General features: G+C 39.3%; 1 protein-coding gene across 11 annotated transcripts; it reads left to right on the top strand.

Moving 5' to 3' along the window:
- The first annotated feature begins 4,280 nt into the window (after nucleotides 1–4,280).
- On the top strand, nucleotides 4,281–26,236 carry GBGT1 (globoside alpha-1,3-N-acetylgalactosaminyltransferase 1 (FORS blood group)). 11 transcript variants are annotated; one of them, XM_074294014.1, is made up of 8 exons: nucleotides 11,781–12,205; nucleotides 15,989–16,080; nucleotides 17,845–17,973; nucleotides 18,986–19,048; nucleotides 21,393–21,443; nucleotides 21,544–21,579; nucleotides 24,254–24,388; nucleotides 24,797–26,236. In XM_074294014.1, exons 3-8 carry the CDS (start codon nucleotides 17,906–17,908, stop codon nucleotides 25,479–25,481), a joined length of 1,038 nt encoding a protein of 345 aa, XP_074150115.1. In that variant the 5' UTR covers nucleotides 11,781–12,205; nucleotides 15,989–16,080; nucleotides 17,845–17,905; the 3' UTR covers nucleotides 25,482–26,236. The 11 variants fall into 11 exon arrangements, with proteins under 11 accessions (XP_074150114.1, XP_074150111.1, XP_074150118.1 ...); XM_074294013.1 differs by lacking the exons at nucleotides 11,781–12,205; nucleotides 15,989–16,080 and adding an exon at nucleotides 4,281–4,481; XM_074294010.1 differs by lacking the exons at nucleotides 11,781–12,205; nucleotides 15,989–16,080 and adding an exon at nucleotides 4,281–4,481 and having other exon boundaries at nucleotides 17,842–17,973.
- The last annotated feature ends 812 nt before the right edge of the window (nucleotides 26,237–27,048 follow it).

The raw sequence follows: 27,048 nt of genomic DNA, 5'->3' as shown, positions 1-27,048 counted from the left end.
AGGGGAGAAATTGGAACACAAGGTTTTTTCAAGGGTCAATATTGAAAAAACTATCCTTGCATCTGTTTTGAAAATTAAAAAAAAAGAACTTCAATTAAAAAAAAAAGGAATTATCAAGGAAAACTGTCCAGATATGAGATAATCAAAGGATAAAATAGGCATTGAAAGAATCTAACAATCACCTTGTAAAAGAGATCCCAAAATGAAAACTTCCACAAATATTACCAAATTCCAGAGTTTTGAGGTCAAGGAGAAAAATACTGTAAGCAGCCAGAAAGAATCAATTTAAATATCATGGAGCAACAGCCATGATAACACAAGACTTAGCAACTTCTACACTAAAGGAGTGGTGGGTTTAGAATGTAACATTCCAGAAGGCAAAGGAGCTAGGATTACAACCAAGAATCCTTTATCCACTGAAACATAATAATCCTTCAGGAAAAAAATGAATGTTCAATGAAATAATGGTCTTTTGAGCATTCCTGATGAAAAGACTAAAGCTGAACAAAAAATTTAATTTTCAAATCAAAGCTTCAAGAGAAGCATAAAGAGGTAAACAGAAAAGAAAACATAAGACATTCATCAGGGTTAAACTGTTTACCTTCCTACATGAGAAGAGGATACTTGTAACTCTTAAGAATATTATCACTTGATCAGCTATGGTAGGCTTAGCTTTTCTCAGCATTGTAGTGATCTAAGACAATTTCAATAGACTTGAAATGGAAAATGCCATAGGCATCCTGAGAAAGAATTATGGAGACTAAATGTGGATTGAAGCATACTGTTTTTATCTTTTTTTGTTTGTTTTTTCTTTCTCATGTTTTCTACTTTTTCTTTCATAACATGACCAATATATATACCTATATCAGATTGCTTGCTGTCTTGTGAAGAGGGAGATAAGAAAAAAAGGAAGAAAAAATTTGGAATTCAAAATCTTACATAAATGAATGTTGAAGCAAGGTGATTCAGGCTACTTTCAATGGTCTTGTGATGGAGAGAGCTATCTGCATCCAGAGAGAGGATGTGGGGCCTGAGTATGGATCACAATAGAGTATTTTGACTTTTTTTGTTGTTGTTTGCTTGCATTTTGTTTTCTTTCATTATTTTTTTTTTCTTTTTGAGCTGATTTTTCTTGTACAGCATTGTAATTATGGAAATATGTATAGAAGAATTGCACATATTCGACATATGTTGGGAAGGGGATGGGGGTAAGGGAAGAAGAAAAAAATTGAAATACAAGGTTTTGCAAGGGTGAATGTTGAAAACTATCTATGCATATGTTTTGAAAATAAAAAGCTTTATAAAAATGAATATGGAAAACTATATTTACATGTAATTATAACAATAAAATACTATTAAATTAAAAACAAATTTAAAAAACATTATCACTATTAGGGAAATTAGAAAGAGATTAGATAGAGGGCAAGAATATAAGTTGACTATGATGGGATGATATTTTTTTAAAAATCAAGGGGAAAGAAAAAGAATTGCATTGGGAGAAGAGGGAAGGGAACAGTAGACTAGAGTAAATAATCTCACATAAATAGGTGCAAAAGACTTATTACCATGTAGGGAAAGATGGGCAGTTAGGGATGGCAGACAACATTTCAACCTTACTCTCATTAAAATTGGCTCACTGAGAGAACAACATATGCTCTCAGGTAGGTATAAAAATCTATCTTGATCCTATAGGGAAGTAAGAAGAGAAGGGAATCAGAGAAGGGATGGAGGACTGAAAGAAGGGAGGTAATGATCAGAAGCAAAAATACTTGTGAGAAGAGATAAAGTGAAAGAAAAAAGAAGAGGATATATGGGGAAAATAGGATAGAGGGAAATCATAGGAAGCAAAACAAACTCATTTGAAGCAGAGAGAGAAAAATACAAAGTAAAAGTAAGGGGCTGAAGCAGAATCTATTATGCTTCTGTTGAAATTAAAAAAAAAAAAAAAAAAAAAAAAGCCAGGACAGCAATCATGATCTCAAAGCAAAAACAAAAATAAATCTAAAGAAGATTTATAAATTTATATAAAATAGATTTAAAGGAAATAAACTACATCTTACTAAAAAGTAGACATAGACATATGACTATGACCATAGACAATGAAGTAACATCAGTACTAAATATATATGCACCAAATGGCATAGTATCCAAATTTTAAAAACATTTTTTTATTCAAAATTTTAGAGAAGTTAAATGAGTAACAAGAGAAAATAGAAAAAAAAAACTGTACTGGTGAGGAACATCAACTTTCCCCTCTCAGAACCAGATAAAACTAAACAAAAAAATCTCAAGAAATTAAGGAGGTAAATAGAATTTTAGAAAATTTAAATATGATAAAACTCTGTAGGAAATTGAATGAAAATAGTAAAGAATATACCATTTTCTCAGCAGTACATGGAACTTATATTACAATTGACTATGTATTAGAGCCCCAAAACCTCATAGCCAAATGCAGAAAAGCAGAAATATTACATACATTCTTTTCATAATGCAATAAAAATGACATGCAATAAAAGGCAGTGGAAAGATAGGTTAAAAATCAATTGAAATCTAATCTAATCCTAAAGGATAAGTGGGTTAAAGAATAAGTTGAAGAAACAATTTCATTAAAAGAATGACAATAGTGAGACAACATATTAAAATTTATGGAATGTAGCCAAAAAAATACTTAGGGGAAAATGTATATCCATAAATGCATCAGTAAAATAGAGAAAGAGTAAATAATGAATTGGGCATAAAAATAACAAAGGGTGAAAAATCAAAATTCTCTATTAAACACCAAATTGGAAATCCTAAAAATCAAAGGAAAAATGAATAAAACTGAAAATAAGAAAATCATTGAATTAGTGAAATTGGGATCTGATTTTATGGGGAAAAAACCCTAAAAAATAAACATTGGTTAATTTGATTTTAGAAGAAAACCAAATTACCAGTATCAAAAATGAAAAGTGTGAATTGACTATTTTCAAGAAGAAAAAAAAAGAAGTTGTTCATGAACCCAGGGGACTGACACTGATGTTTCAAATCAATGAGAAGACAACCTTATGGCCTAGGCCACCTGGGCACAAGATTGTGATTATAGTTTTCAGTGAAGCAACACCTGTTGCTTTGTCACTTGCCTGTTGTCACAGGACTTTTAGGAAAGTAAAAATGAAAAATGGAATATGATGACTTTTGAGTCATGCATAAATTGGATTTAAGATTTAAGTGAGGTAGAGTTGCTCAGTCATTGTCTCACTTTCTTTTCCCAAGTCATCAGAGTCCAGTGGAAACCAAAAATTTCAGCTGCAATAGAATCAGCAGCAGGTGCTTTGTTGTTTGAGAGGAGTCTAATAACATTCAAAACCTTTCCTTCAGTTGGAAGTTCTGAGAGAGAAGAATTGGCTAAAGTCAATCTGAACCTGAGATAAACAATCAAGGGCTTCAGCATTGATTGATGACAGTATTTTGATGTAGTGTTCTTGTTTGGTTTTCTGGAGGTCTTAGAGCAGCCTTTGTTTCAGTTCAGTAATCACCAAGAATAGCCAATATTCTTGACCACCAATAAAGAGGGAATTAAAGCAACTATTTGAAACTATTCTCCCCAATTACATGTCAACAAATCTAATGATATCAGTGATTTGGATTAATATTTACAAAAATATATAGGTTAACAGAAGAGGAAATAAAATACTTAACCTCATCTTAGAAAAAAGATGATAAATAATATATCTTAAAACATCAGTAAGCAATATCTATAATGGGGATAAGCCAGAAGACTTCTCAGAAATGAAGCAAAGATGCCCATTATCACTGCTACTATTCAATATTATACTAAGAAAATCCCATAAACAATATAATCCATAGGATTATGAAGAGTCTGATAAAATTAGGCAACTTATTAACAGATGATTATTACCAACGTGGGAGATCTCATTTGAGCCATTGAGCCAGTGGAACATAGCTTCTCTTCTCTGCCTCTCACCTCTTTTCTGCAAACTCATGAAAATTGTATAGGATGGGAGCAGCTAGATATATAGCTCAGTAGAGAAGAAAGAATATGTTCATTCTGTACTACAAATTAAAGGCCAGTGAAAAAGTTTTTCTTCTAGTTTCAGACTCAGGTTCTGGTAGGAGGAGCAAGAAATGGGTATGGGAAAAGGTGGGGAGCTTTCTGCTAGAGTGGAAAAAAAGAATTTATGTTTTTTTCTGTTTGCCATTGTCTGAACTCCTCCTTCATTAGGTGTGTTCCCAGATGACGCAAGCCAGCATTCATTTAACTTCCCCCACCTGCACCCCATGTCTCCAGAGGCACTACTCAGTTTAGAGTTACTCCTAGGTTCCTCATGGTAGCAGTTCAATTTGTAGCCAGGAGTCCACCTGGTACTGCAATCAACCTCAGTACTGCACTGAATGAATAATTATTTCACCTGGTGGGACAGTCTGGTGTTCAGTGTATCCAATCTACTACCTGCTGTGTGGCTGCCTTGATCAGGATTTAGGTAAGGTTCTGAATAAAGTTATTCCTAAGAGAAGGAAAGGGGAAAGGGAAAAGGAAAAGGAGAGGGGAAAGAGAAAAGAGTTCAATGATTGAAATCAGGAGTAAGTAGAAATTGTATTTATATTTTATTTTCTTGAAAAACCTTGTTTGAGAACCCTTAGTCTTGATTTCTGCCAGATGTGGATTTCCCTGGAGGTCTCTGTAAACCTTGCAACAAGAAGGTAATTCCTTTATCATATCTTAGAACAGAAAAAAGAATCTTATGATGTTATAGTTTAAGGATATCAATTCCAGTTTCCTTATTTTATTGATGTGGAAGTTATGTAATTAATTAGGTTGCAGAACTAGAACAAAAACTCAGTTCTTCTGATTCCCTAGCTCTCTACTCCACTATGATGCCTTTCATCCCATTTTCAAGCATAAAAATGGTAAAAGGCATAGGGCTATTCCTGCCTTAGTGCTGGTTGAGTTTAAACTTGCTGGGAAATCTCTAGAGGTTGTTGGGTCAATAAAGAAATAACAGTAAGGTTTTGTACTTTGATTTCACTTCCTTCCAGGACATTTCAGGGTAAATTTCTTTTCTCTCAAAAATGGGCTGTATTTTCCTCTGTTCTTGACTAGTCTAAACCAAGCCTTACTTACCATCCTCTGCAAAATAAGCACTCTAGCAACCAAGCATAATAAGTCAAGATCCCAGAGAAACTCACTTTGCCAAAAAGCCCCCAGTTAGAATAAAGTAGAGAAAGAATGGATTTACTTTATTTGAGCTCTCTTTCCTTTCTTGGGAGCCCAGATTTCAGAGAAAAAGAAACTTAAGGAGAAGGGGATAAATGTTTTTTTTTTTTTTTTTAAAGTGAATTATGGGCATGGAATTAACCAAGTAATCATATGTGAGAAAACATTATAACTAGCTAAAAATGCAATCATGATCTAGGAAGGCATGTCAGTCTGACACCAAAGAAGAAAAGGGAGTTATTGGATAATTGGTTTCTTTGGCTTTCTTCCCTTGCAACTTTGTATTAAAGTTGCTTTGTTTTCTCTTGATTCTTGGTTTCTACTCCACTTGTGTAATAGGAATGTCCCAGATCTCTGAAAACCAAAGAAACTATAATCTTGGGTGCTACTCTGTAGTAATAACCTCTGTGGTTCCCTCACCAGAGTTTCTCCCTGGGAGCAAAGAATCTGGCTCAAGTCTCTCAGCAGTTTTCCCTGACAGCATTTGGCTAACAAAAAGATAAAACATAGGAGTAAAAATAGAAGCTCAATATGTGATTTCACTGACCGAGAATAGTAGTTCCCAATGTTTTTGATTTCTTGAACCACTTTCAACAACAACAATGACAAAAAGTGTTATGAACCCTTAGAATAATTCAGTGTAATATCCATAACATTCTTTTAGCCTTAGTTATTATTTAAAATAGCTATGATGAAAACTTTTCCCCTGAAAAGAATCCTAATTAAAATTTGTTGCTTAATTTCAAAATGCAAAATTTTAGTCTATGAAAACTCCAAATATAAAATTATCAAATTATTATTACAAAATAATTATAAATATTTGTGTGGTACATTCTATAAGAATTAATAGAAGTAATCCATCAAGACTTCATGCATATAAACAAACCTTTGTGAGGAAAGGTTCTCTTCAAATATGATTTTCTTTACTTCTACCACATACACACTGGTTATGCTTTCACATAAACTTTACTGAATGATGACCAGTGTTACCAACTAGTTCATTTGAAAATCAGCCAAGTAGAAGAGCAATAACTAATAAGTAGAAGGTAAATTTGAGTCCGAAAATAGCCTTAATACTGCAAAGAAAGGCAATATAAGGTTTATTTCTGCAAAGCATTTGTGATGACCTATGATTACTTCAATAATCTTGTGATACACAGGTCTAGCAATCATGGTTTGCAAATAGCCTGACATGTACTCTGCAAGAACACAAACAATAATATTTTGATCATGTGATTACGAAGCTGATGAAACAAAATTACAGGATAACAGAGTAAAATGAGAATGCTACTTAGTGAAGTATATAGAATGCAAATGAGGACACTGACTATCCACTGGAAATTGGTTTGTGCTTGAATAATCTTTGTGGCAGTTTGCAAACAATTTGATGACAGCTTGAAAAATTGCTAGGACAGGTACTTAAAAGCAGTTGGTGTTTAATGTAATAACTGTATGAATACCAAAATCATTGTGTATATGATGTGATGATTTATAATTGTTGCAGAATCAAGTCCATAATGCTTCCAAAATGTATGTTTGTAGTCACACACACACACACACACACTCACACACAAATTTGTATCATAATTAAGCACTTATTAAACTATAATAAAATTTTTATGACTTGGACCATCATCTTGAACTCAAATGGGAAAGATTAGTGTATTCTGAATAAGAGAATTCCTGCTACCAATGCAGGTCAGCAGCTTTTCTACAATTTATAATAGTAAAGTTCCTAGAACACTGAGATAAATGTTTTTGTAACTTGACTAAGGTCACATACCTAGCATATGTCAGAGGCAGGACTTGAACCCAAGTCTTCTTAGCTTTGAGGCCAATTCCATGTTACTTCTCTCTAAATAACAGGCAATATATACAGAAATAATATGTGTTTAATATAGTTATTTGTCTTTCACTCTCACAGAGGACTAACATCAAAGGGATGATATCATGATTTGCAGGTGAATTGAATTTAAGTGAGTCAGGATTGTGCAAATTCACCAGCTTCACTCTTTCTTCCAGTCATTAGTGTCCAATGGTGAGAGGTAAGTCTGGATGACTGGCAATGGCTTTAGATACAATGGGAAACCTTGGCATTTTTAAGCTAAGTCCTTTCACAGGTCTTAGTTTTCCTGAGGCAACACCCATTCATTGATTAAAGGCTAGGTAAGAATTGAGAGAAAAGATGGCCTAATTTGACTTCCTGGAAAGAATCAATCTGGGTGGAGAAGACCCTCAAAGTTTCTGGCCTGCACAAAAACAGTTTCTATTTACACTCCTCCTGAGTCATCAAAGCCCAAACAAAGAATAAGTGAGGGTTGGGTTGGAACCTATTATTGGGCAGTCAGTGAAAGTCAGAATGTTTTGGATTTAAAGGCATAGTGATAGCTTCTTTTGAATACAAGTTGGCTTTTTCAAAAACTGTTTTAACAGAGCTGCATTTTAAGAAATCGTGAAGGAAAACTACATTAGCAGAAGAGTTAATTGTCCCAATTTAAAAACAAGAAGAGCACAGATAGTACAAATAGGGAAGAAAAGAAAAATCTAACCCCTAACCCTTAAGATACCTTGCAAAGTAAAATGGTTCAAAAGATATGTATTTAAGACAATACTAAACACAGAAAAGATTTACACCCAGGACCTAAATAAGTCTTTCCTGCTAAAATCCATTTACCTTACATTATGATTATAATGAAAAGACAGAACATCAGCAAAATTAAATTTTAAAAAATGCAAGAGTTCAATGTTTTCTTTTTTGTGTGTTTTTTTTTAAATTAGATGCTGGGGTGGAAAAAAGATAAAAACAGTACCTTCCCTCACAGATCTTAAAGTGTGGGAGTTGTTGGAAGTGGAGTACATTGTACACAATTAAGGTGCATATGATACGGGCAAAAGAAAGATATACATAAGTAGCCTCCAAACTTTTCTGGTCATGCAACTTTTATCAGAGAAAAATTTGAACATATACCCCCCATATAAATATATTTACTTCTTTATAAATTATATACATATATCACTAATAATTATATTATTCATAAACTATATGTTAATACTCATTATATACATTGTAAAACTTATCAATATAGACATTTAAAAGGATTAGATAAAGGATGGGAACAAGAATTTATTAAGTGCCTACTATGTGTCTGAGGTATATGCAATGTTCAGAGAGATCTAGCACCCATGATATTAATGAGGGAAAGGAAAGGGGGAACCCCATTTCTCGGCGCATAGATAGTAAGATAATCCCATGAGGAAAGTGTCCCCGGTAAATTCATTTACCAGCCCCAAAAACCTAGATTGATAAATAAAAGGTTTATTGTAGAAATTTGGAAGTAAAGCTCATTTAGAAAGACGCCAGGGCCAGAGGTGGCCGCTGGGTGGGCAGGAATCCCTACATGGCTGGAAGGATACCATGTGTTGGCGGGAGGGCTCCTGCAAAGAAAGTGGTTTGGCTCGTTTCTTTTATACCTAGAAGATGATGGGCGGTACCCCCAAGTTCTTGGCGGGATTATCAGTTAGCTCAGATCAGGTGAAGGCTGGGGGAAGCTGAGCTGATAGTGGGACTGGGCCGGGATATTCAAAGAGTACCTTTGACCAGGATTTGTGAATCAAGGTCAGCCATGGGTTGGGCAATTTGAAAGGAATCTTAAAGGGACCTCAACCCCCATCAATATGAGGGCCTGACAAGTCTTTTTCAGGACTGTTCATCCACCTTTCGTGTCCATCTGTGGTCCAACTCTCACCTATGGTTCCAAAAAGCTGTGCTATGTCTAGTGACCGCATTTCAGTAAATCAATCTTGGCAGACAGACTAAACTAGGTTGAGGGTAGCTGATAGGCTTAAACCCATTGATAAGTTTGAGAGATAGCTACCCCACCCTTGTGAAGACTTGCCTTTGTGAAATGGAAGAATGAGAATAATTTATTTCAGTGCCTGAAGGCAAGTGAAGAATGTGTAGTAGATCACTTACTTACAACCTGGTCATCAAATATGATAGGTCATCCACCCATTCTGGAATATCATCTCTTCCTGACTTTTGTCTTACCACTGGACTTTGATGACTGTGGAAGAGAGAGTGAGGCTGACAACTTTGTAGAACTCTGCCTCGATTAAATCCAATTTATGGGCAAGTCAAGACACGATATCATTGGTCCTCTTCAAAAACAAAGGACAAACAACAACTAAGTGCCAATTAGCATGCAAGCACTTTATAGATATTGTTGCATTTGATCTTTCACAATAACTCTTTGAGTTAGGGGCTATTAAGATTTTTCTCATTTCACAGTTGAGGAAACTAAGGCAGAAAGAGAGTAAATGATTCACCTCTAATAAGTGCTTTAAGATTGGACTGGAACTCATATCTTCCTGACTCCAGGCAGACCACAATGTATACGGTATCACCCACACTATGCCACCTACCTACCAGTTAGAAAAGAATGAAACAATGAGGAGTCACTGCAGTTTATTGAGGAGGGGGATGACATGGCTAGACCTCTACTTTAGGAAAATCCTTTTAGCAGCTTTAGGGAAAATGGTTTGGAATGGAGAGACATAAATCAGAGAGGCCAGTCAGGAGAATAATGCAACAATAGTCTTAAGTGAGAACTGATGAAGACCTGAACTAGGGTGATACCTAGATGAGTGAAGAGAAGGGAGTACAGAAAAGACAGGATGTGGCAAGTGCTAGGATAGATGAGAATGAAGGGTCAAGTATAAGTGATGGCAGCAAAGATGGCAACCTAGGTAACTAAAGGGATAGGGATAAGTGGGATCTTACCTATTGGTTGCTACATTGGAACAAAAATATTTGCTTCAACCTGCTGATCTTCCCAGGGTGGAGGAGGGTGGGGAGTTGGTGGAAGAGGGGAGGAATTTTCCCAATGGTTCTTGCTGTGGGTGCCCAAGAAAGTATTGTTATATCTATGCTAAGGGGTCCACTTCCAGGCAGAAGAAAGGAGTTTAGGAACTTGTTTAATAAAGGAAGAGATCAGGAAAAATGGGAATGTTGAAGGAGAATGATGGGTGTGGTTAGTTTGGAGACAAGTCCCAAGATTTACTATCAGCATCTTCCCACCTCTGATTGAGCAATTACATATTCTAGGAGTCTAAAGGATATGATCTAGTTAAATAATAATAACAAACCCTTGCCTAAATCTATCTTTCTATTTTTTTTTTTTTTTTTTTGCTGAGGCAATTGGGGTTAAGTGACTTGCCCAGGGTCACACAGCTAGGAAATGTTAAGTGTAAGAGATCAAATTTGAACTCAGGTCCTCCTGACTTCAGGGCTGGTGCTCTAACCATTGTGTTTACCTAGCTCCCCCATTCATGGGTTATTTTTCAACATTGACCCCTGCAAAGCCTTCTGTTCCAAATTTTCTCCTCCTTCACCCCCCCCTCCCCTGGAAGACATATAGTCCAATACATGTTAAATATATGTTAAATCCAATATTTATACGGTTATCTTGCTTCACAAGAAAAAATGGATCAAAAGGAAAAAAAAACTGAGGAAGAAAACAAAATTCTGCATGTATTTTGAAAATAAAAAGCTATTATTTAAAAAAAAAAAATTAAATCCTCCAAAAAGCAAAAAGGAAGAGACCTCAGTGACAGGATCAAAATTGGATCCAAAAGATTAAAGATCTAGAACTAGAAGGGACCTCAGAGGTCATCTAGCCTAGGACTTCTTCAACTATTTTGACTTGAGACCTCTTTTTACTAGCGAAATGTTTATTTGACCCATGGTATATAGGTATAAAAATAGGTACACAAATCAAATGTTTACTACTAATAAATCATAATTCTGCAGGCCCCACAGTCAGTTATAAGACCCATGCATGTAAGGTCTCCACCCACAGTTTAAGAAGCTTTGATGTAGTACCTTGTATAAATGAAGAAGCCAAAGCTAAGAATGGCTCCAACCAACTAGTAAATGTCCAAGGCAGATCTTCTTTATTCTGAATCCAGCACTCTATCAGATAGAGCACTAGATGTGGAGTCAGGAAGACCTGGATTCAAATTCTACCTCAGACCCTAACTAGCCTTGTGACCCAGAGAAGGTCACTCTACCACTCCCAGCCTCAGTTTCCTCATCTATAAAATGAGATTAATAATAGCCCTTATCTCACAAGGTTGGTATGAAGAGCAAATGTAACATATATAAATCACTGTCTTAAAGGGCTATCTACTTAAATATGACCTATATTGCTTTTCATCACCCACATAGACTCTCTATATTCCAATCACGGGAATCGCCAGGTAAACTTGGAAGAACGACCTTGAGTCACCCGGGTCACACTTTTAGCAGTGTTGAGTGTGTATGTTGTATATATGTGAGAGTGTGGGAGTCCAGACACGTGTGCAAGATGTTTACAGACTTAGGAAAATTGGCTGGTACACAGCAGTGATTTCCTCTCTTGAAATGGTGCAAACCTCTAGCCCAGCAACCCCCCCCCCGCCCCCTTTTCTCTCTCCCCTTGCCTCCCTTCCTTTCGCATCTATTCCCTCCCTCCCCTTCCAGTCCTTAGGCTCTAGGAGAAACAAATCTATTCCCCTCCCCAGCACCGAGAAAAGGGAGGAGCGGGCAGCCGGACTATCGGCGAATGAATCAATCGTGTTTGCAAATGAAATTGACTGGGGCCGGCCGGAAAGGCACGCAGTTCCTGCTTCCAGCAGCCTAGGGGGCCGGGGCGGTGGCTGGGCTCCAGCTGGGTCCGGGCAGAAGAGATCTTCCTCTGCAACAGGACTGATGTTCCAAGCCTCCGCATTCTCCGAAACCCCGGGGATCGGGACGCCAAGGACACGGGGGCAGGAAGCCTGACGAGTCCCGCCAAAGGCTAGATTGCTGCCCGAGCCCTTCTCTGAAGAGACCACGAGAGTCCATCTTGCCTGCCCCACCACCTTGTCCGCTTTCCCACTTCCCAGGCAGCTTGCCTGCCCGCCTAGCTCTCTGCCTTTCACTGCTGCTTGCTGCCCTCCCCAGGCTTAGGGGTGAGTCGGGGCGCGTGGAGGTTGTCGTACGTCTTGGTAGGAAAATTCTCCCTGAGGAATCTAGCAGGTCCTGGTTCCTCTGCCAATCTCTAATCACAAATAAGCCGGATTCCCTGGGTGGGCAAGCCTGGAGGGAGTAGCTGGCCTAGGGCTTCTGACAGCTGGGGGAGGGAATAAGAAAGAAATGGCTTCACCTTGGATTTCTTTTAAGCACAGTCTCTAGAAATGTATTGCTCTAATGAACCCTAGGATCTCAAAGACTGTTTAATGCAGGTGTTCTTAACCTTGTCTGGGATATGGATCTCTTTGGCAATCTGAGAAAACCTGTGAACATCTTTTTCCAGAAGACTATTTTTAATATACAATAATATAAAATACATAGGATACAAAGGAAACCAAGGGTTGTTGAGAATAACTATTACTTTTTTCCTGTTCAAGTTCCTGGACCCTCTGTAATCTGTCCACAGACCCCGTGGAAAACTCTGTACCCACCTCCATATTTTACTGATTAGGAAACAGGCTGGGGGTTGTGATGTGGTGGTGAAATAACTTGCTCAAAGCAGTTCAGCAGTTTTGTTAGCGCCTGGTCCCCAGGCCAGGTTTAATTCTGTCATCCTATAGTTGTTTCTCAATTAAAGAGAATGGGGTAAAGGGTCCCAGGCTGCAGAGGCTTTATTTTGTTTTGTGGGAACCAGATACATAGGGAAATAGCTTTAAAATAGTCCGGACGACAGCTTCTTGGACCTTCTACTTAGATGCCTCCCAGTAAGACGCCTGCAAACTAAGCATATAAACACCACTAGTTCCCGGCAGTTACAGCTGTACCCAGACTGCCAGCTGCCAGAGGCCATGTGAGGGAGGGGGAGGGAAGGAGAGAAGGATTAGTCTCTCACTGGCTAGACAAATAAATAGAATCTCCTGATGCACTGGTACAGCCTCCAAGAGGGCTTGGAAATTAATTTCCTAGGAAATCTGATTTTTTTTCCCCCTCTACTACCTTTAATCATAGGAAGAAGAAAATAATAAGGATAATGTTGGTGGCTTTTATATAGTGCTTTAAGATTTGCAAAGTGCTTTTTTACATATGTTATCATTCGTCTTTACAACAACCTTGTGAGGCAGGCTATCTTGTGAGGAAACTAAAGGAAAAAGCAATATGGTAGAGTGGAAAGAGCACCGAATGCAAAAATTAGATCCAAATCTTGACTCTGTTGCTTGCCATTTGTAAGGATAGGAATAAATTACTACCTTCTCTGGGCCTTAGTTTCTTGATCTGTAAAATGGAAGAATCTGAATTAGGAACTCCTAGAGATCTTTCTATTTATGGCTCAGGGATTCTTAATTCGGGGGTCTCACAGTTTGTGGTTTATTGTTGTGTTTTAACATTCTGGAATTTTAAACTCTGCTATGTTGAAAAAAAATTATAAATGATTGTGAAATGGGTCATCATTTTAACATTCTGATAACTTTATTTCAATCAACTGGTTTCCTTTGTAATGCCAAGTATTTTAGGTATTATTCTGAGAAGAGATATGTAGACTTGACTGGACTGTTTAAAGGCTCTATAACACAAAAGAGATTTATTTAAAAAAAAAAAAAAAAAAAAAAAGCAACCTAGAAAGGTCCTGAACTTCCATGTCTCCTAGCTCTAAGGGGCTCCCCCATCCCAAAACTACCTTGTATTCATTCTGTTTATATTTATATATGCACTTGTTGTCTCCTCTGTTAAAATGTAATCTCCTTGAAAGCAAAGATTCTTTTGTTTGTTTTGGGGAAGTGGAAGTAGTTACTCCTACAATTAACACAGTCCCTACCAATTTTTTTGATTGGTTGATTCAATCAACTATTTTTTTCCTTACAATGATGGAGAAAGAGAATTCAGGCACTTATTCGTCCCTACTTCTTACTTTAAAAATGACACACATTAAAAAAAAAAAAAAAAAACCTATAATGAACCTGCCATTTACCATGGGGGTGTGTGCAGTAATACATCAAAACTTTCCAGGAAGGATCTGCTTGTCTTCCTAATCTAGGGAGGAACAGACAGGATAATAATAAATAAATCAAAAATATGCATTGACCACTTATTATGTATAAGGCATTATGCTAAGTGTTGGGGATATAAAAAGAAGAGAAAACCAGTTCCTGTCCTCTGCGAACATACAACTGAAAGGGGGAAACAACATATAAGCAAATATATACAAAGCAAGCTATATACAGGATAAAGAGAGTTCATAGAGGGAAGAATTTAAGAAGAGTTAGGGAAAACTTTCTGCAGAAAATAGGATTTTAGATGGGACTTTAAGAGAACCATGAAGGTCAGTAGTAGAACAGAGGAGGAAGAACATTCCAAGCACATAAAAGACAGCCAGAGAAAATGCCCACAGCTAAGAGAGTTCCTTGTTTGTAGAATAATCAGGAGGCCAACCTGAGTTAGAGTAAGAAGACTGGAAAAGTAGAAGGGGAAAAGGGCCAAGTTGGGAAGGGCTTTGATTGCATTTTCTATTTGCTCCTAGCTGTGATAAGAGTTTTGGAGCCACTGGAGTTTATTGAGTAGGGTGTGTATATGTGTGATATGATTGAACCTGTACTTTAGAAAAAATAATTTGAAAGGAGGATGGATTGGAGTGAGGAGAGACATGGAGCAAGCAGACCCACCAACAGGTTATTGCAATAATCCAGGTTTGAGGTGATGAGGGTCTGGTGGCAATGTCAGGGGAGAGAGAGATAGGGATGTGTTACAAAGGTGAAATGGATCAGCCTTGGCAACAACTTGGACATAGGGGGAGGAGAGATTGAGAGACAGTGAGGAATCCAGGATGATTTCCAGGTTCTGAGAAGATGGTATGACCCCCTATGCAGTGGTCCTCAAACTTTTTTAATAGGGGGACAGTTCACTGTCCCTCAGACTGTGGGAGGGCCAGACTACAGTAAAACCAAAACCTCACACTCTGTCTCCACCCCTCAACCCATTTGTCATAACTCAGAAGGCCGAATAAATGTCCTCAGCGGGCTGTATCTGGCCCTTGGGTTGTAGTTTGAGAACCCCTGCCCTATAGTAAGAGGGAAGAAAAGGGAGTGGACAGATTTTAGGAAGAAGATAACGAATTTTGTTTTGATCCTTAAGTTTAAGATGTCTACAATATATCCAGTTCAAAGTAAACTGAAAGGCAGTTGGAGGTGCAAGATTAAATGTCATCAAAGAGGCTGGGGCAGGATAGATTTGATGGTAATTAAATAGAAGGAGAAGAGAAGAGGTCTCAGTTCAGAATCCTGAAAGCAGGTGACTATTATGAGCATGGGCAAATAAGGTTCAGCATCTAGAACCTCTGAGAAAGACACTAGGGATGGGGGTCAGATCTTTGGGTGGAAACTTTCACTGCCTGGCAAAAGTGGGCAGCCCTGGGTCTACCTGTGTTTAGTACAACCTAAAAGAGACTAGGTTAGAGGTCTAAAATGGAAGCCTGCTTTTGGTTAGAATAGAGGGAGAGCTCTTTAGTCAATGGAAGGTTTCCACACCTTCCAGGAACAAAATTAGGGAGAAAGATCATCGGCCTGGAAGGGTCCTCAGAGTCCTTGTAATTTAACTTATTTTATTGATGAGGTAAAAGTCTCCTGAAGTTAAAGGCATTGTCCAAGAGTATGAGACATGGAATATGAACTCAAACCTTTTGATTCAGATCTAGAGCTTTTTTCCAAGGCTCTACCTTCTGTGCTAGACTTAAAGGCTAAGTTCAGTTGATGTTCTGCAAAGATTGATACCTGATCCTCTGTGTCCTGTAGATATTGAAATCAGGACCAAACTTGGGACATCATGAATAGATACCAGGCACAAGGACACCCAGACCACGGAAGCTTTGGTAAAATTAAGGAAAGTATTTGTTTCCACATCTTCCAGGAATGAGGTGTGGTCCCTGCCCTCCAGGAGATTAAACTCTAGATAAGAGGATAAGGTATAGACTTAGGGGAAAAAATGGCTAAAACCAGGAGACATAAAATGAATGTTACACAAGGGATGTGATAGGCAGAGGAGAACATTATGGGTAGGATATAGCTATATCCTATAGCTTATGATATATAATCCTGGCTATGTAAAAATTCATTCATTCAATAAACATTTATTAAGTACCTGCCAGGTGCCAGGTACAGTGATGAGGAGGATACAAGACATTCACACAGGCTGGGTAAAAGATTGAATCTAAAGATATATAGATATGTACATGTATACATATGTATATGATATATGTGTGTATATACATATATATACAGAGAGAGAGAGAAGGAGAGAGAGACAAAGGGGGGAAGGAAGAGAGGGTTTTCGAATGCTCTGGTTTGATGATTGGGGTCTATCATTGGTCAACCTGAAATCAGGATTAGGAGCTTTGGACATCTGGGAAATCATCTACTCCACCTTCTCATTGTACAGATGAAGAAACTGAAGCCCAGAGAGATTAAGAAACTATCTCAAAATCAAGGACTGAGATCTGACTTCAAATCCAACAATCCACAAAATAGCGTTGCCCCGAGGTCAAAGGAGCAGTCTAATTGTGGCTAGAATTAGAGACCTATGGTTGGGCTCAAGGCTCAGTGTGAGGCTGAAGGGAAAGGTGTGAGAAAACCAAAAAGCTCAATGATTTGTTTAATTTCATAGAAAGGAAAATATTCCTCTGAGTCCCTAAGAAAAAAGTCACTAATAAAAAAATAAATCCTGCCCCCAAAAAGTGGTATTTGGGATGTGACATAAGAGGCAGAAGGTGTAGGCTCCTGAGATTAGAAGCATGCTAACCTGGCCAGGTATCGTGTGGCAGAGACTAAGCCTAATCATCCCATCCTAAAGGGCTGGTGGCTATACAGGTGATACTCAGTGCCCATTTATTAAGCACCTACTGGGTGGCAGCTAGATGGCGCCATAGCACACACATTGCCAGGCCGGGAGTCAGACACTCCTCTCCCAGGGTTCAGATACAGCTTCTGACACTTACTGGCTGTGTGACCCTCCTGTTTGCCTCGATTTCCCCATCTGTAAAATGATCTGGAGAAGGAAATAACAAACCACTCGGGTATCTTTGCCAAGAACATCCCAAATGGAATCACAGAGCCAGACACAGCATGGAAAACTGTGCTAAGACTGAAAACAGAAAGACAAAAATGAACCAGGCCCCCCCTCAAAGAGTTACATTTTATCAAAGGAGACAATACCCACAGACATAAACTTATACATGTACAAATAAATAAATACAGAGTAACCTGGGGAGAGTCCTGGAAGCTGTGGGAGGATCACAAGAGGCTTCCGAGACATGTGCTTGTTTGTTCAGTCCTCTCAGTCATGTCCAGTCCTTTGAGACCCCACTTGGGTGACAGAGATACTGGAGTGGTTCGCCATTTCCTTCTCCAGCTCATTTTATAGATGAGGAGGCAATGCCCAAGGTCACTTAGCCAGTACGTCTGAGGCTGGATCTGAACTCAGGAAGCTGAGCCTTTTCTGACTCCAGGCCCGACTCTCTATCCGCTGTCATCTTCGTTCCCTGGGGGAAGCTTTCTTTCTGTCAGACAGGAACAGAGAGGACGGTTTTTCCCAAGCTTGGCAACAAGGTCGGGAGGACTGTGACTTTATCTCTGCCTATGCTTTTCTTTAGCAGGTTGTAGAAAACGGCGCGTCAGGCTCGACAACACTGGAATCAGCCTTCCAGATCCGTAGCCATGCGCTGGAGGAGCATGCTGCTGGCAGCCATCACCCTCACCTTACTCAGCATCTTCCTAGTCATTTGGTAAGGTTGGTTTGACTCTTTGGAGAGAGCGTGTCCAGGCTTGATGACTCATTAAACTCCTATCTACCCCCTCATAGGGATAGAGTCCTTCTGGGTATAAGGACTCATGTATATCTAAGATATAGACGTAAATATTGAACCTTTCCAGAAAGGAAGAAAGACAGAAGGAAAAGCCTGAGATTCTTTTTAGCTTCCAGCTTCTGATCCTTTTATTCCACTTTACATGGAACATCCTCTCTCCTCCTTACTTGTGGGAATTCCTACCCATCCTCAAATTCCACCTCTTCTAAAAGGATACAATTCCCTGTTCCCCTTTAGAACAGCAGGGATAAGATATTTCACCAAATAGAGGATAATAAAGAGAAGCAGCATTCAGTTGACAAGCAAGTTGTGTCTAGGTTGGTTGATTGAAGGTGGGAATTTTCACACAGAAATAGTATTTATCTTTATCTGAGGATTAATAGCACTATAGACCCTAATTATCATTTTAATATAATATTTGTGGGGAAATTTATTCCACTTGCAAATGTCAGAAACACAATAACACTAAATCTAGAGCACTGGGAATTCTTTTCACCCCCAGAATAAGCCCACTTAGAGGTGGAACTGCAGGAATTGTAGCCTAGAAAGCAGGCTAGGGATTCAGCAGTTGGGGAGGGGGCTCTTGGTATCCAGGGCTGGAGAAAAAGAACAGGAAAGCAATATCTATTCAGATTAGCAGGGGCAGTTTTTTAATTGGTCATTTATAATTATTATTTTAAAAGTCCTAGAACTATGACATTTAAAATAAGTCCATTCCTCCCTCAAAACTCCCACTTTTTTCTTTTACAAAAATAATCCAGATTGCTTTTCTCTAATTCAGCCATTGGCTAACAATTTTGACTTATATTAACATCAGAGTTGAAAAGTGACCCAGTAAGTTCCAGAATATACTATTGATGAATTTAATTTTTGCTAAGCAAATGTTCTTATCTGGGAAGAAACATGCAAGAGAGCTTTTCTTTTCTTTCAGGATGTTAACTTGGAATTGGTCTGTCCATTACCTCCCATATTACCTTCCTTGCCCAGAAGTCTTGTAAGTATTGAGATGGATCTAAGTGTGGAATAAAGATAATGAATCTCTCAAAAACATTGTTGGGTGATATGTAAGGGCATAGGATTGACTTCTTTTCTGGTCATTCAGGTAAAAATAGAGTGTAACAGAAAGACCACTGCTCATGGAATCAGCAAGCCTGGGTTTGACCTCGGGCTTCTATTAAATTGTGTAATCTTTGGGATAGAACAAGTTACCTGAGCCTCAATGTATGAAACTGAGCCAATAGTACACTACTCACACAGAGCTTTCTAGGAAAAGTTATTTGTAAATCTGAAACATTAGTGATACAGGTGTTACTATGGTGTGCTGTTCTTCAGCAAGCATTCTCTGCTCCCCCACATTCCATTAAAAGGTCGCTCTCACAAAGGACTTTAACTTGGAGACAAAGGTAGAAAAGCTATTGCAGCTTAAAAACATGGGTTCAAATCCAAGTTGCTTCCTAATCATAGGTGTCACTTTCCCCTTCTCTCTTCAGTAAAATGACTATATAATCTCCAATCCAGTTATAACTTTTTTTCTTATGTTATCTATATGATTACTGCTTTAGCAATTTAAAAAGTACTTTTCCAGGGAGTATCTTATTTCATTCTTTCTTTTTCTTTTTTGAGGCAAACAGGGTAACGTGACTTGCTTAGGGTCACACTGGTTAAGTCTGAGTCCTGATTTGAATTCGGTTCCTCTGGACTCCAGGACTGGTGATCTAACCTCTGTACCACCTAGCTGCCCCAAAGTATCTTATTTCAAAACTCATCTCTTCCTACAAGATTCAGATTAAACACCTTTTCTTCCATGTAATTTTTGTCATCTTCCCTGATCTTGCTATCTCTCTGTATCTCTCTCTCTCTGTCTCTCTCTCAAACACACACACACACACACACACACACTTGCCCTCCTCACTTCCTACCTCATTTTTTTACTTATCTGTTCCTATCGGTGGAACATAAACTCCTTGAAAACATTGATTGTATTTTTTTAAGCCACAGTGCTTTGGACTTAGCAGATTTTTAATAAATGCTTGATGAGTGAATTTAATTCTTAAAATGACCTTGTGAAGGAGGCCAAGCAGGAATTATTATCCCAACTTCATAGAGAATGAAATTGTATACAAGCTCCTAAAGAAGCACCTTGCCCAAGGACACCCAATGACTTAGTAGCAGACTGCTGCTGTAACTGTGGCTGTTGGATTTATGTTTCTGGGATCTTGCTATTATACAGGATAGTGCCCAAATCCCTCTGTAATAATAGCACCTTCCTCACAACAATCCTATGACAGAGGCAGTACAAGTGGTGTTATTCCCATTTTGCAAATGAGAAAATTGAGCAGGGAAAAGGAAGAGTAATAATTAAGCATTTACATACCACCTACTATAAGTCACGTGGGCAGCTAGACAGCTCAGTGGACAGAGTGCTAGGCTTAGAGTCAGGAAGGCTCCTCTTCATGAGTTGAACAGACACTTACTAGCTATGTAACCCTGGACAAATCATTTAACTGTGTTTGCCTCAGTTCCCTCATCTGTAAAATGGCCTGGTAAAGGAAATGGCAAAACACTCTAGTATTTTCGGCAAGAAAACCCCAATTGGTGTCATGAATAGTTGGACATAACTGAAAAATGACTGAATGACAACATGAGCCAGGTTCTCATCCATGTTTTTTGCAGAATGTGACCTTATTTAAGTGACTTGTTTAGGGCCAAATAATGGAGCTGGGATTTGAGTCCATATCTCTTAATTCTAGTGACTCGTTTTGTTTCTGCAGAGTGCCTCTGTCTGTGATTCCACAAGGAAGTGATGCCCTGTCCCTGACACTTACTACCTGTAGGATTTGGGCAAGTAATTGAATATTCTGGGGCCTCAGTTTCCTCATTTATACTAGATGGCCTCTGAGGGCCCTCCCAATTCTTGTGCTAGAGTCCTCTCAGCCTAGCATGTAGGATCCTCCCTCTACCAACCCAGGTCCTCTTTAACTTCTAGTCTTAGAGAATTGCCTGAAGCACTTTGGGGACAAGTGACTGGCCCAAAGTCACATGGGCAGAATGGTTCTGAGTTATGGCTTGACTCCACATCATCCAGGCACTAAAGCCAGTTCTCTATCCTTTATGCCTGCTACCTTCCCTATTGTTGTTATCTGGATTGTAAACCAATAGATGCAGTTGACTAATGGTGGAAACATCACAGTAGTAAAAGGAGATGACCTTAGGTGGGATCTTGGGACAGCCAATGCTGCCATCTTGAGCCTTGTAAGTGCCCATCTAAAGCATCTCTACTTCTTCCTGAAGGACCATAAGTCTCAATTCTCATTTGTCTTTTTTCCTCTCTGATACAGTTCTATGAAATTGCCAGCTACAGAAGAAAAGAAATTTCGACCTTTTCCCCAGTAAGAAGAATTCCTTCTTTTCCTGTCTTAACAGTGATCTAAACTGATGGAGCTGTCTCTAGAATGTGAACCTCATGCCATATTTGTCTTTTTTTTGCAGGTTACTCTATCCTCAGCCAAAGTTGCTAGAGCAGCAGTAAGTTATTGTCCATTGGGTTGGAAATGAAATGTTACTTGGGAGGGATTGGGGAGGTGGAGAGGGTACTTCCTGCTGGATAAATTCTCTCACTGGTCAGGGGAGCCTGATTCATCGCTTTAGAACCTTCAGAAATTGTGTCCTTGTTGTAGATAAGGAGGAGGGAGATGACCTGTAGCTGTCCGGAGAGTAAAGTGGACAAGAAGTATCACCGTTGCAAGTGATGATCAAGAAAAGCCTGTCCCACCCACATCCTTCACCCCTATTACCAGAGACCAATCACAGGGCCAGTAACAGCTATAATAAGAGATTCTTGGCAATTGGTTAAGGATACCCATTCCAGAATGAAAAATGCTACTGAATTAGAATATGATGATATGAATTATAAAGATTGGGAGACTTGGAGGAAAAGTTGAACAGAAAGCAGTCTTGATCTTGTGTATAGATGATGAGTTTTAGATTTGGATCCTACATTCAAATCCTAACTCAGATTAGCTTTGGGAATGTGAGCAAGTCCTTTCCTAAACTTTTCCTTGTGGGTAAAAGAAGTTGGTTCCAGGCATGGTGATGCTACAGGGGAGGAGGGAGGGAGGAGGAGTGGAGATTGGCAGATTTTTTGAGCTCAAGAGTTTTGAACCTTAGTGAGCTAAGCTGATAGGTAACTATGCTAAATCTAGGATCAAAGTAGTGAACGCCTAGGACCCAGAGAGGATGTTTGGGGGATTTGAGAACCAGGTCTTCTAAGGAGGAGCAAACCAGCCCAGGTGAGAAATAGGACAGAAGTTTCCATGCTATCCTTTACTGGGATTAGGCCCATGGGTAGCCAGCCCCTGCACATCCAGCTCAGACAAAATATGGAGACCTACTCTTTAAAAAAAACTAATTAAAACTAAAATGAATTAAGGAAGTTGAACAGATGCTCTGTGGGGTATCTTCCAGCTCAGGTCCTATGAAAACTTTAATACCATAGACAGATAGCTGGGAATAGTAGAAAGAACCTTGGGCAGAGGGTCAGCTCACTTGGTATTACTGCCCCTGCTCAACATGGGACCTTGAACAAGTTTTCTTTCCTCTAAGACTTAGTTTCTTCTATTAAATGAGAACATTGAAGTAGATGAACTATGAGATTTCATTTCAGCTTTCATAATTTCATTTTCATACAACTACTGTCCAATATCCTGTAGAACTAGAGAATATCAGAGCTGGAAAAAAAACTACTTAGGATATGGAATTCAGAGGCTGAAGGGACTTTAGAGACCTTTTTGCCAAGACCTTCTTTTTCTTTCCCAATTTTTTTTTTTCAAGGCAATTTGGGTTAAGTGACTTCCCCAGAATCAAACAGCTAGGAAGTGTTAAATGTCTGAAGCTGGATTTGACTTCGAATTCTCCTGACTTCAGGACCAGTGCTTTATCCACTGTGCCATCTAGCTGCCTTCAGATTCTTCATCTTAAAGATGAAAAGGATACTAGATATTATATAGAAATAGAAAGTCACATAACATTAGGATGTATCATTTCTGTTCCAGATGTAAGTTATATGTGTCTGCAGTCTCACCAAAGGGACAGTAAGGGATGGAGCTCATTTACTGTGGGAAAACCTGCATTTAGAAGCAGGGTTAGTACTACATGAAGATGTAGTCACCAACCACCTTTATAATATAACTAGATTTGAGAGGGCTTTTCCTGTCTCCTGATTTCTTTCCCAACTTATTCATTACTTTCTGAATCCTTTTCCCAGAGGAGTCAAACTTTGATTCCTCAGGTTAAGTTTAGGCTTAAAGTGGGAATTTGCCTGGGAAAGAGAAAATGTATTGGAAAAGAAAGAAGGATTTGGAGAGGGAGGGGATGAACTCTGCTTTGCTTCAGAGATAAGAACTAGAAGAGAGTCGCAAAAACTGCTAAAGGACAACATGGGGAGGAGGCAGCTAGGTGGCCCAGTGGATAGAGCACCAGCCATGAAGTCAGGAGGATCTGAGTTCAAATCTGGTCTCAGACACTTAATAATTCCTAGCTGTGTGACCCTGGGCAAGTCACTTAACCCCAATTGCCTCGGGGGGGGGGGGGAAGATGATATGAAGGAAAACTTGCTACTATTCAGAGTTGATCCAAAATGGAATGAGCTCTTTCAGGAGGTTGTAGATTTCCCTTCAGTAATGGTCTCCAAGAATAGTCTGGCTCACCACATATTGGGGACTTTGGTTTAAGAACAGCTTGACCTTCTGATTTTCCCTTTGAACCCTGAGATTCTAGAATTCATTCTCTCGTTATGCTTGCTGAGAGAGAATAAAACAGCTTTGACCAATGGCCTCTGGAATACCCTTAACTGGTGGCTTCATACTGTTCTGACCAGGTTTATCTCACTACACAAAAGAATCTGAAAGTCCAACATTGGCCCTTTGGGGGACTCCTTTTTTATTTTTATAAAAGTCCAGCCCCAACATAATTGATTTGAACAGCCAAAGTTTTTCAGTGATGGCAGCATCTTGGACAAGAATTTAAGTGAATTCCTACCTCTGAGTGAAGTCAGATTTTATGCCAGATTAGAAGTTATTTTCATAAATAAGCTCCATAAATAACCACTGGAATACACTAATTCTACCTCTGTGTTTTAGAAAGAATTGGGGAGAAGTAAAGAGGACACTGATTTCACCATTTTCTCCTTCTCTCTTACTAGACGCAAAGATGTATTGACGCTTACACCATGGCTGGCTCCAATTGTCTCAGAAGGGACATTCAACTCAGAGCTCCTGAATAATGCCTATCGGCCCCTGAATCTCACCATCGGGGTCACAGCATTTGCTGTTGGGAAGTAAGAGACTGGGCTAGAGGTGGAAGGGTGACCAGGAATTCTCTCTTTTTCACATGTCTCTTTGACTTGCTCCTTCCTCCGATCTATAATCTATATGCTGGGCCCGGGGTAGATGGATAAGGGAGAAAGAATAGAGAAGCATAAAATACGGTCCCTGTCCTCAAGGAACTTTTAAGTTCAGTCAAAGGAGACAAATTCAACAGTGAGAAGTAAGGTGGTTTAAAGATTCTTCAATAAGATTAGAAACTGTAGTGGGAATTTGAATGATGGGTAAAACTTAGGTAAGTAGTAGTTAGTAGGGAGGGAATTCCAGGTAGAGAGAATAACAAAAGTAAAGAAAATAGGAATGAGTTCTTTATTCTCCCCATCACACCCCATAATACCCTACTGTACGTACCCATCCACCAGATATACCAGATTTGTCCGTCGTTTCCTGGAGTCAGCTGAAGAATTCTTCATGCAAGGCTTTCAGGTGAACTATTATATCTTCACTGATGACCCAGAGGCAATACCCCATGTTCCCCTGGGACCTGGCCGGAACCTCTCAGTCATCCCCATTCAGGGCTTTTCGCACTGGGAAGAAATTTCCATGAGGAGAATGGAGTCGATCAACAAATTCATTGCCTCCAGGGGCCATCGTGAAGTAGACTATCTCTACTGTCTAGATATAGACATGGTGTTCTGGAATCCTTGGGGTGCTGAGACTTTGGGAGACCTAGTAGCTGCCATTCACCCTGGCTACTTTACTGTTCCTCGATGGCAGTTCCCTTATGAACGGAGGCCCTTGTCCACAGCTTTTGTTGCTGATGGTGAGGGAGACTTCTACTACGGTGGGGCAGTCTTTGGTGGGCGAGTGGAAAGGGTGTATGAGTTCACAGGAGGCTGTCACATGGCCATTCTGGCAGACAAAGCCAACGGCATCATGGCTGCCTGGCAGGAGGAGAGCCACTTGAATCGGCGCTTCATTTCCCACAAGCCCTCCAAGGTGCTGTCTCCTGAGTATCTCTGGGATGATAGGAAGCCCCAGCCACCCAGCTTGAAGCTGATTCGCTTTTCTACACTGGACAAAGACTCCATGAACTGGAAGGACTAATGGACACAGGCCAAAGGCCTTCAGTTCTCACCCAAGGCTACTGAGAGACTGCGGTGACCAGAACTTTCTCTGATCATCAAGAACTTGGTGATGAAGTACTAAGGATGAGACTGAAAGTAAGGAAGCCATGGAGTGAGTTTTTTAAAGGGCAGTCAGGACCCATGTAAAAGAATACCTGTGGCTTTATACATAGGCTGCTACCATCATTGTTTGGTCTTATCCAAAGCATTCCCATTTGAAATGGGAAAACTGATCATTTTAGCATTCCATAAGCAATCCCCAAGAATGGCAAAGGGGAATGAGAATATGTCGATACTGAATTTGTTCACCAAATAATTTCCTCCTGTTACAAAGGTCCTAGACCAAAAGGAGGATGCTGGTTACCTAGAAGGAAAGAGAAATCCTGAACATGGAGGAAAACTTTGCACTCAGACTTCACTAAGTTTGTAGTTTTGTTGTGAGCCTTTTTTTTTTTTTTTTAATGAAAAAGATAGAGGAACTGAGCTGATGCTAAATTAAACTTAAAGGGAAAATGTAATAACAAGCAAACACAAACTGACGTGGGTTTTTGCTCTGGCTTTGGTGCTTACAACTGTTGACTCTGTGACCTAGAGCAAATTATCTCTTTGAACCTCAGCCTGCCTACATGTAAAATGTAAAGAAACATTTCCCTGCTGAGCTCACAGTGGTGTTGTGAGAGTTGAATATGAATGTGAAAGTGCTTTGTGAACTGTAAAACTCTATGTACATGTGAAGGCTTTGAGTTGTTTTATTCTTATAAAGGACAGATATTCTTCCACTGGGATAGAAAAGTCATAGGGCCAGAACCCTAAAGCATCAGACATTCCTCAGCCACTTGAAGAGTGTTAAAGGCTTGGCTAGAGTTAAGGTGCCAGGGTTTTCCAGAATATGGGGAGACATGGGTGAGTGAAGAGGCTGATAACATTCCGGGTAGGGTCCAAGTACTTTCCAAGTAGCAAGAGAGCCTGGGATTAAAGAGCTCCATCAGTTAGGTGGCTCAGTAGATAGAATGCTGGACCTGGAGCCAGGAGTTTAAATCCAGCCACAGAATCTTATTGTGTGACCCTGTGTCAAATCACTTAATCTCTGTCTGCCTCAGATGTTTCATCTGTAAAATGGCACTAGCTTCCCAGAGTTGTTGTGAGGGGAAGATGAAATAATATCATAAGAACTTTGAAAACCCCAAAGAGTTTTATAAATGCTAGCTGTTATTATTAGGACCTAGTTTCCAGGGTAACAAATTCTCCTCTTGACCACCCTGCCAAAGAATCTGAAAACATGGAGCAATGAAGTCTGATGTCACTAGGACTTGCTGAATAGAGACACATGTGGGTTTCCCTTCCCATTGGACCAGTGGGATTGCCAGGGATTGGGATCTGACTGTCCACAGAGTGTGCTTTCATAGCCACCTCAAAAACATTTACCCACATATATATGAGAGGAGATCAAGAGAGAAATAAAATTCGGTCCTTCCCCTGCAGGACCTTAGCTTTGTTGAAGAGATGGGGCATAGACATGAAACAAAGTAGCAAGGTCAGGCCATCTG

This window comes from Sminthopsis crassicaudata, chromosome 2, assembly GCF_048593235.1.
Source record: "Sminthopsis crassicaudata isolate SCR6 chromosome 2, ASM4859323v1, whole genome shotgun sequence".
Taxonomy (NCBI): domain Eukaryota; kingdom Metazoa; phylum Chordata; class Mammalia; order Dasyuromorphia; family Dasyuridae; genus Sminthopsis; species Sminthopsis crassicaudata.
Note: the sequence above shows the minus strand (reverse complement) of the source record. Positions and strands in the feature narration are given on the sequence as shown.

Excerpts from the sequence above, each read along its gene's own strand:
- GBGT1 (XM_074294013.1), top strand. The coding sequence starts at position 17,906 with ATGCGCTGGAGGAGCATGCTGCTGGCAGCCATCACCCTCACCTTACTC. Across the intron at positions 21,580-24,253 it reads CCAAAGTTGCTAGAGCAGCA|ACGCAAAGATGTATTGACGC; the intron begins GTAAGTTATTGT and ends CTCTCTTACTAG. Across the intron at positions 24,389-24,796 it reads ACAGCATTTGCTGTTGGGAA|ATATACCAGATTTGTCCGTC; the intron begins GTAAGAGACTGG and ends CCCATCCACCAG.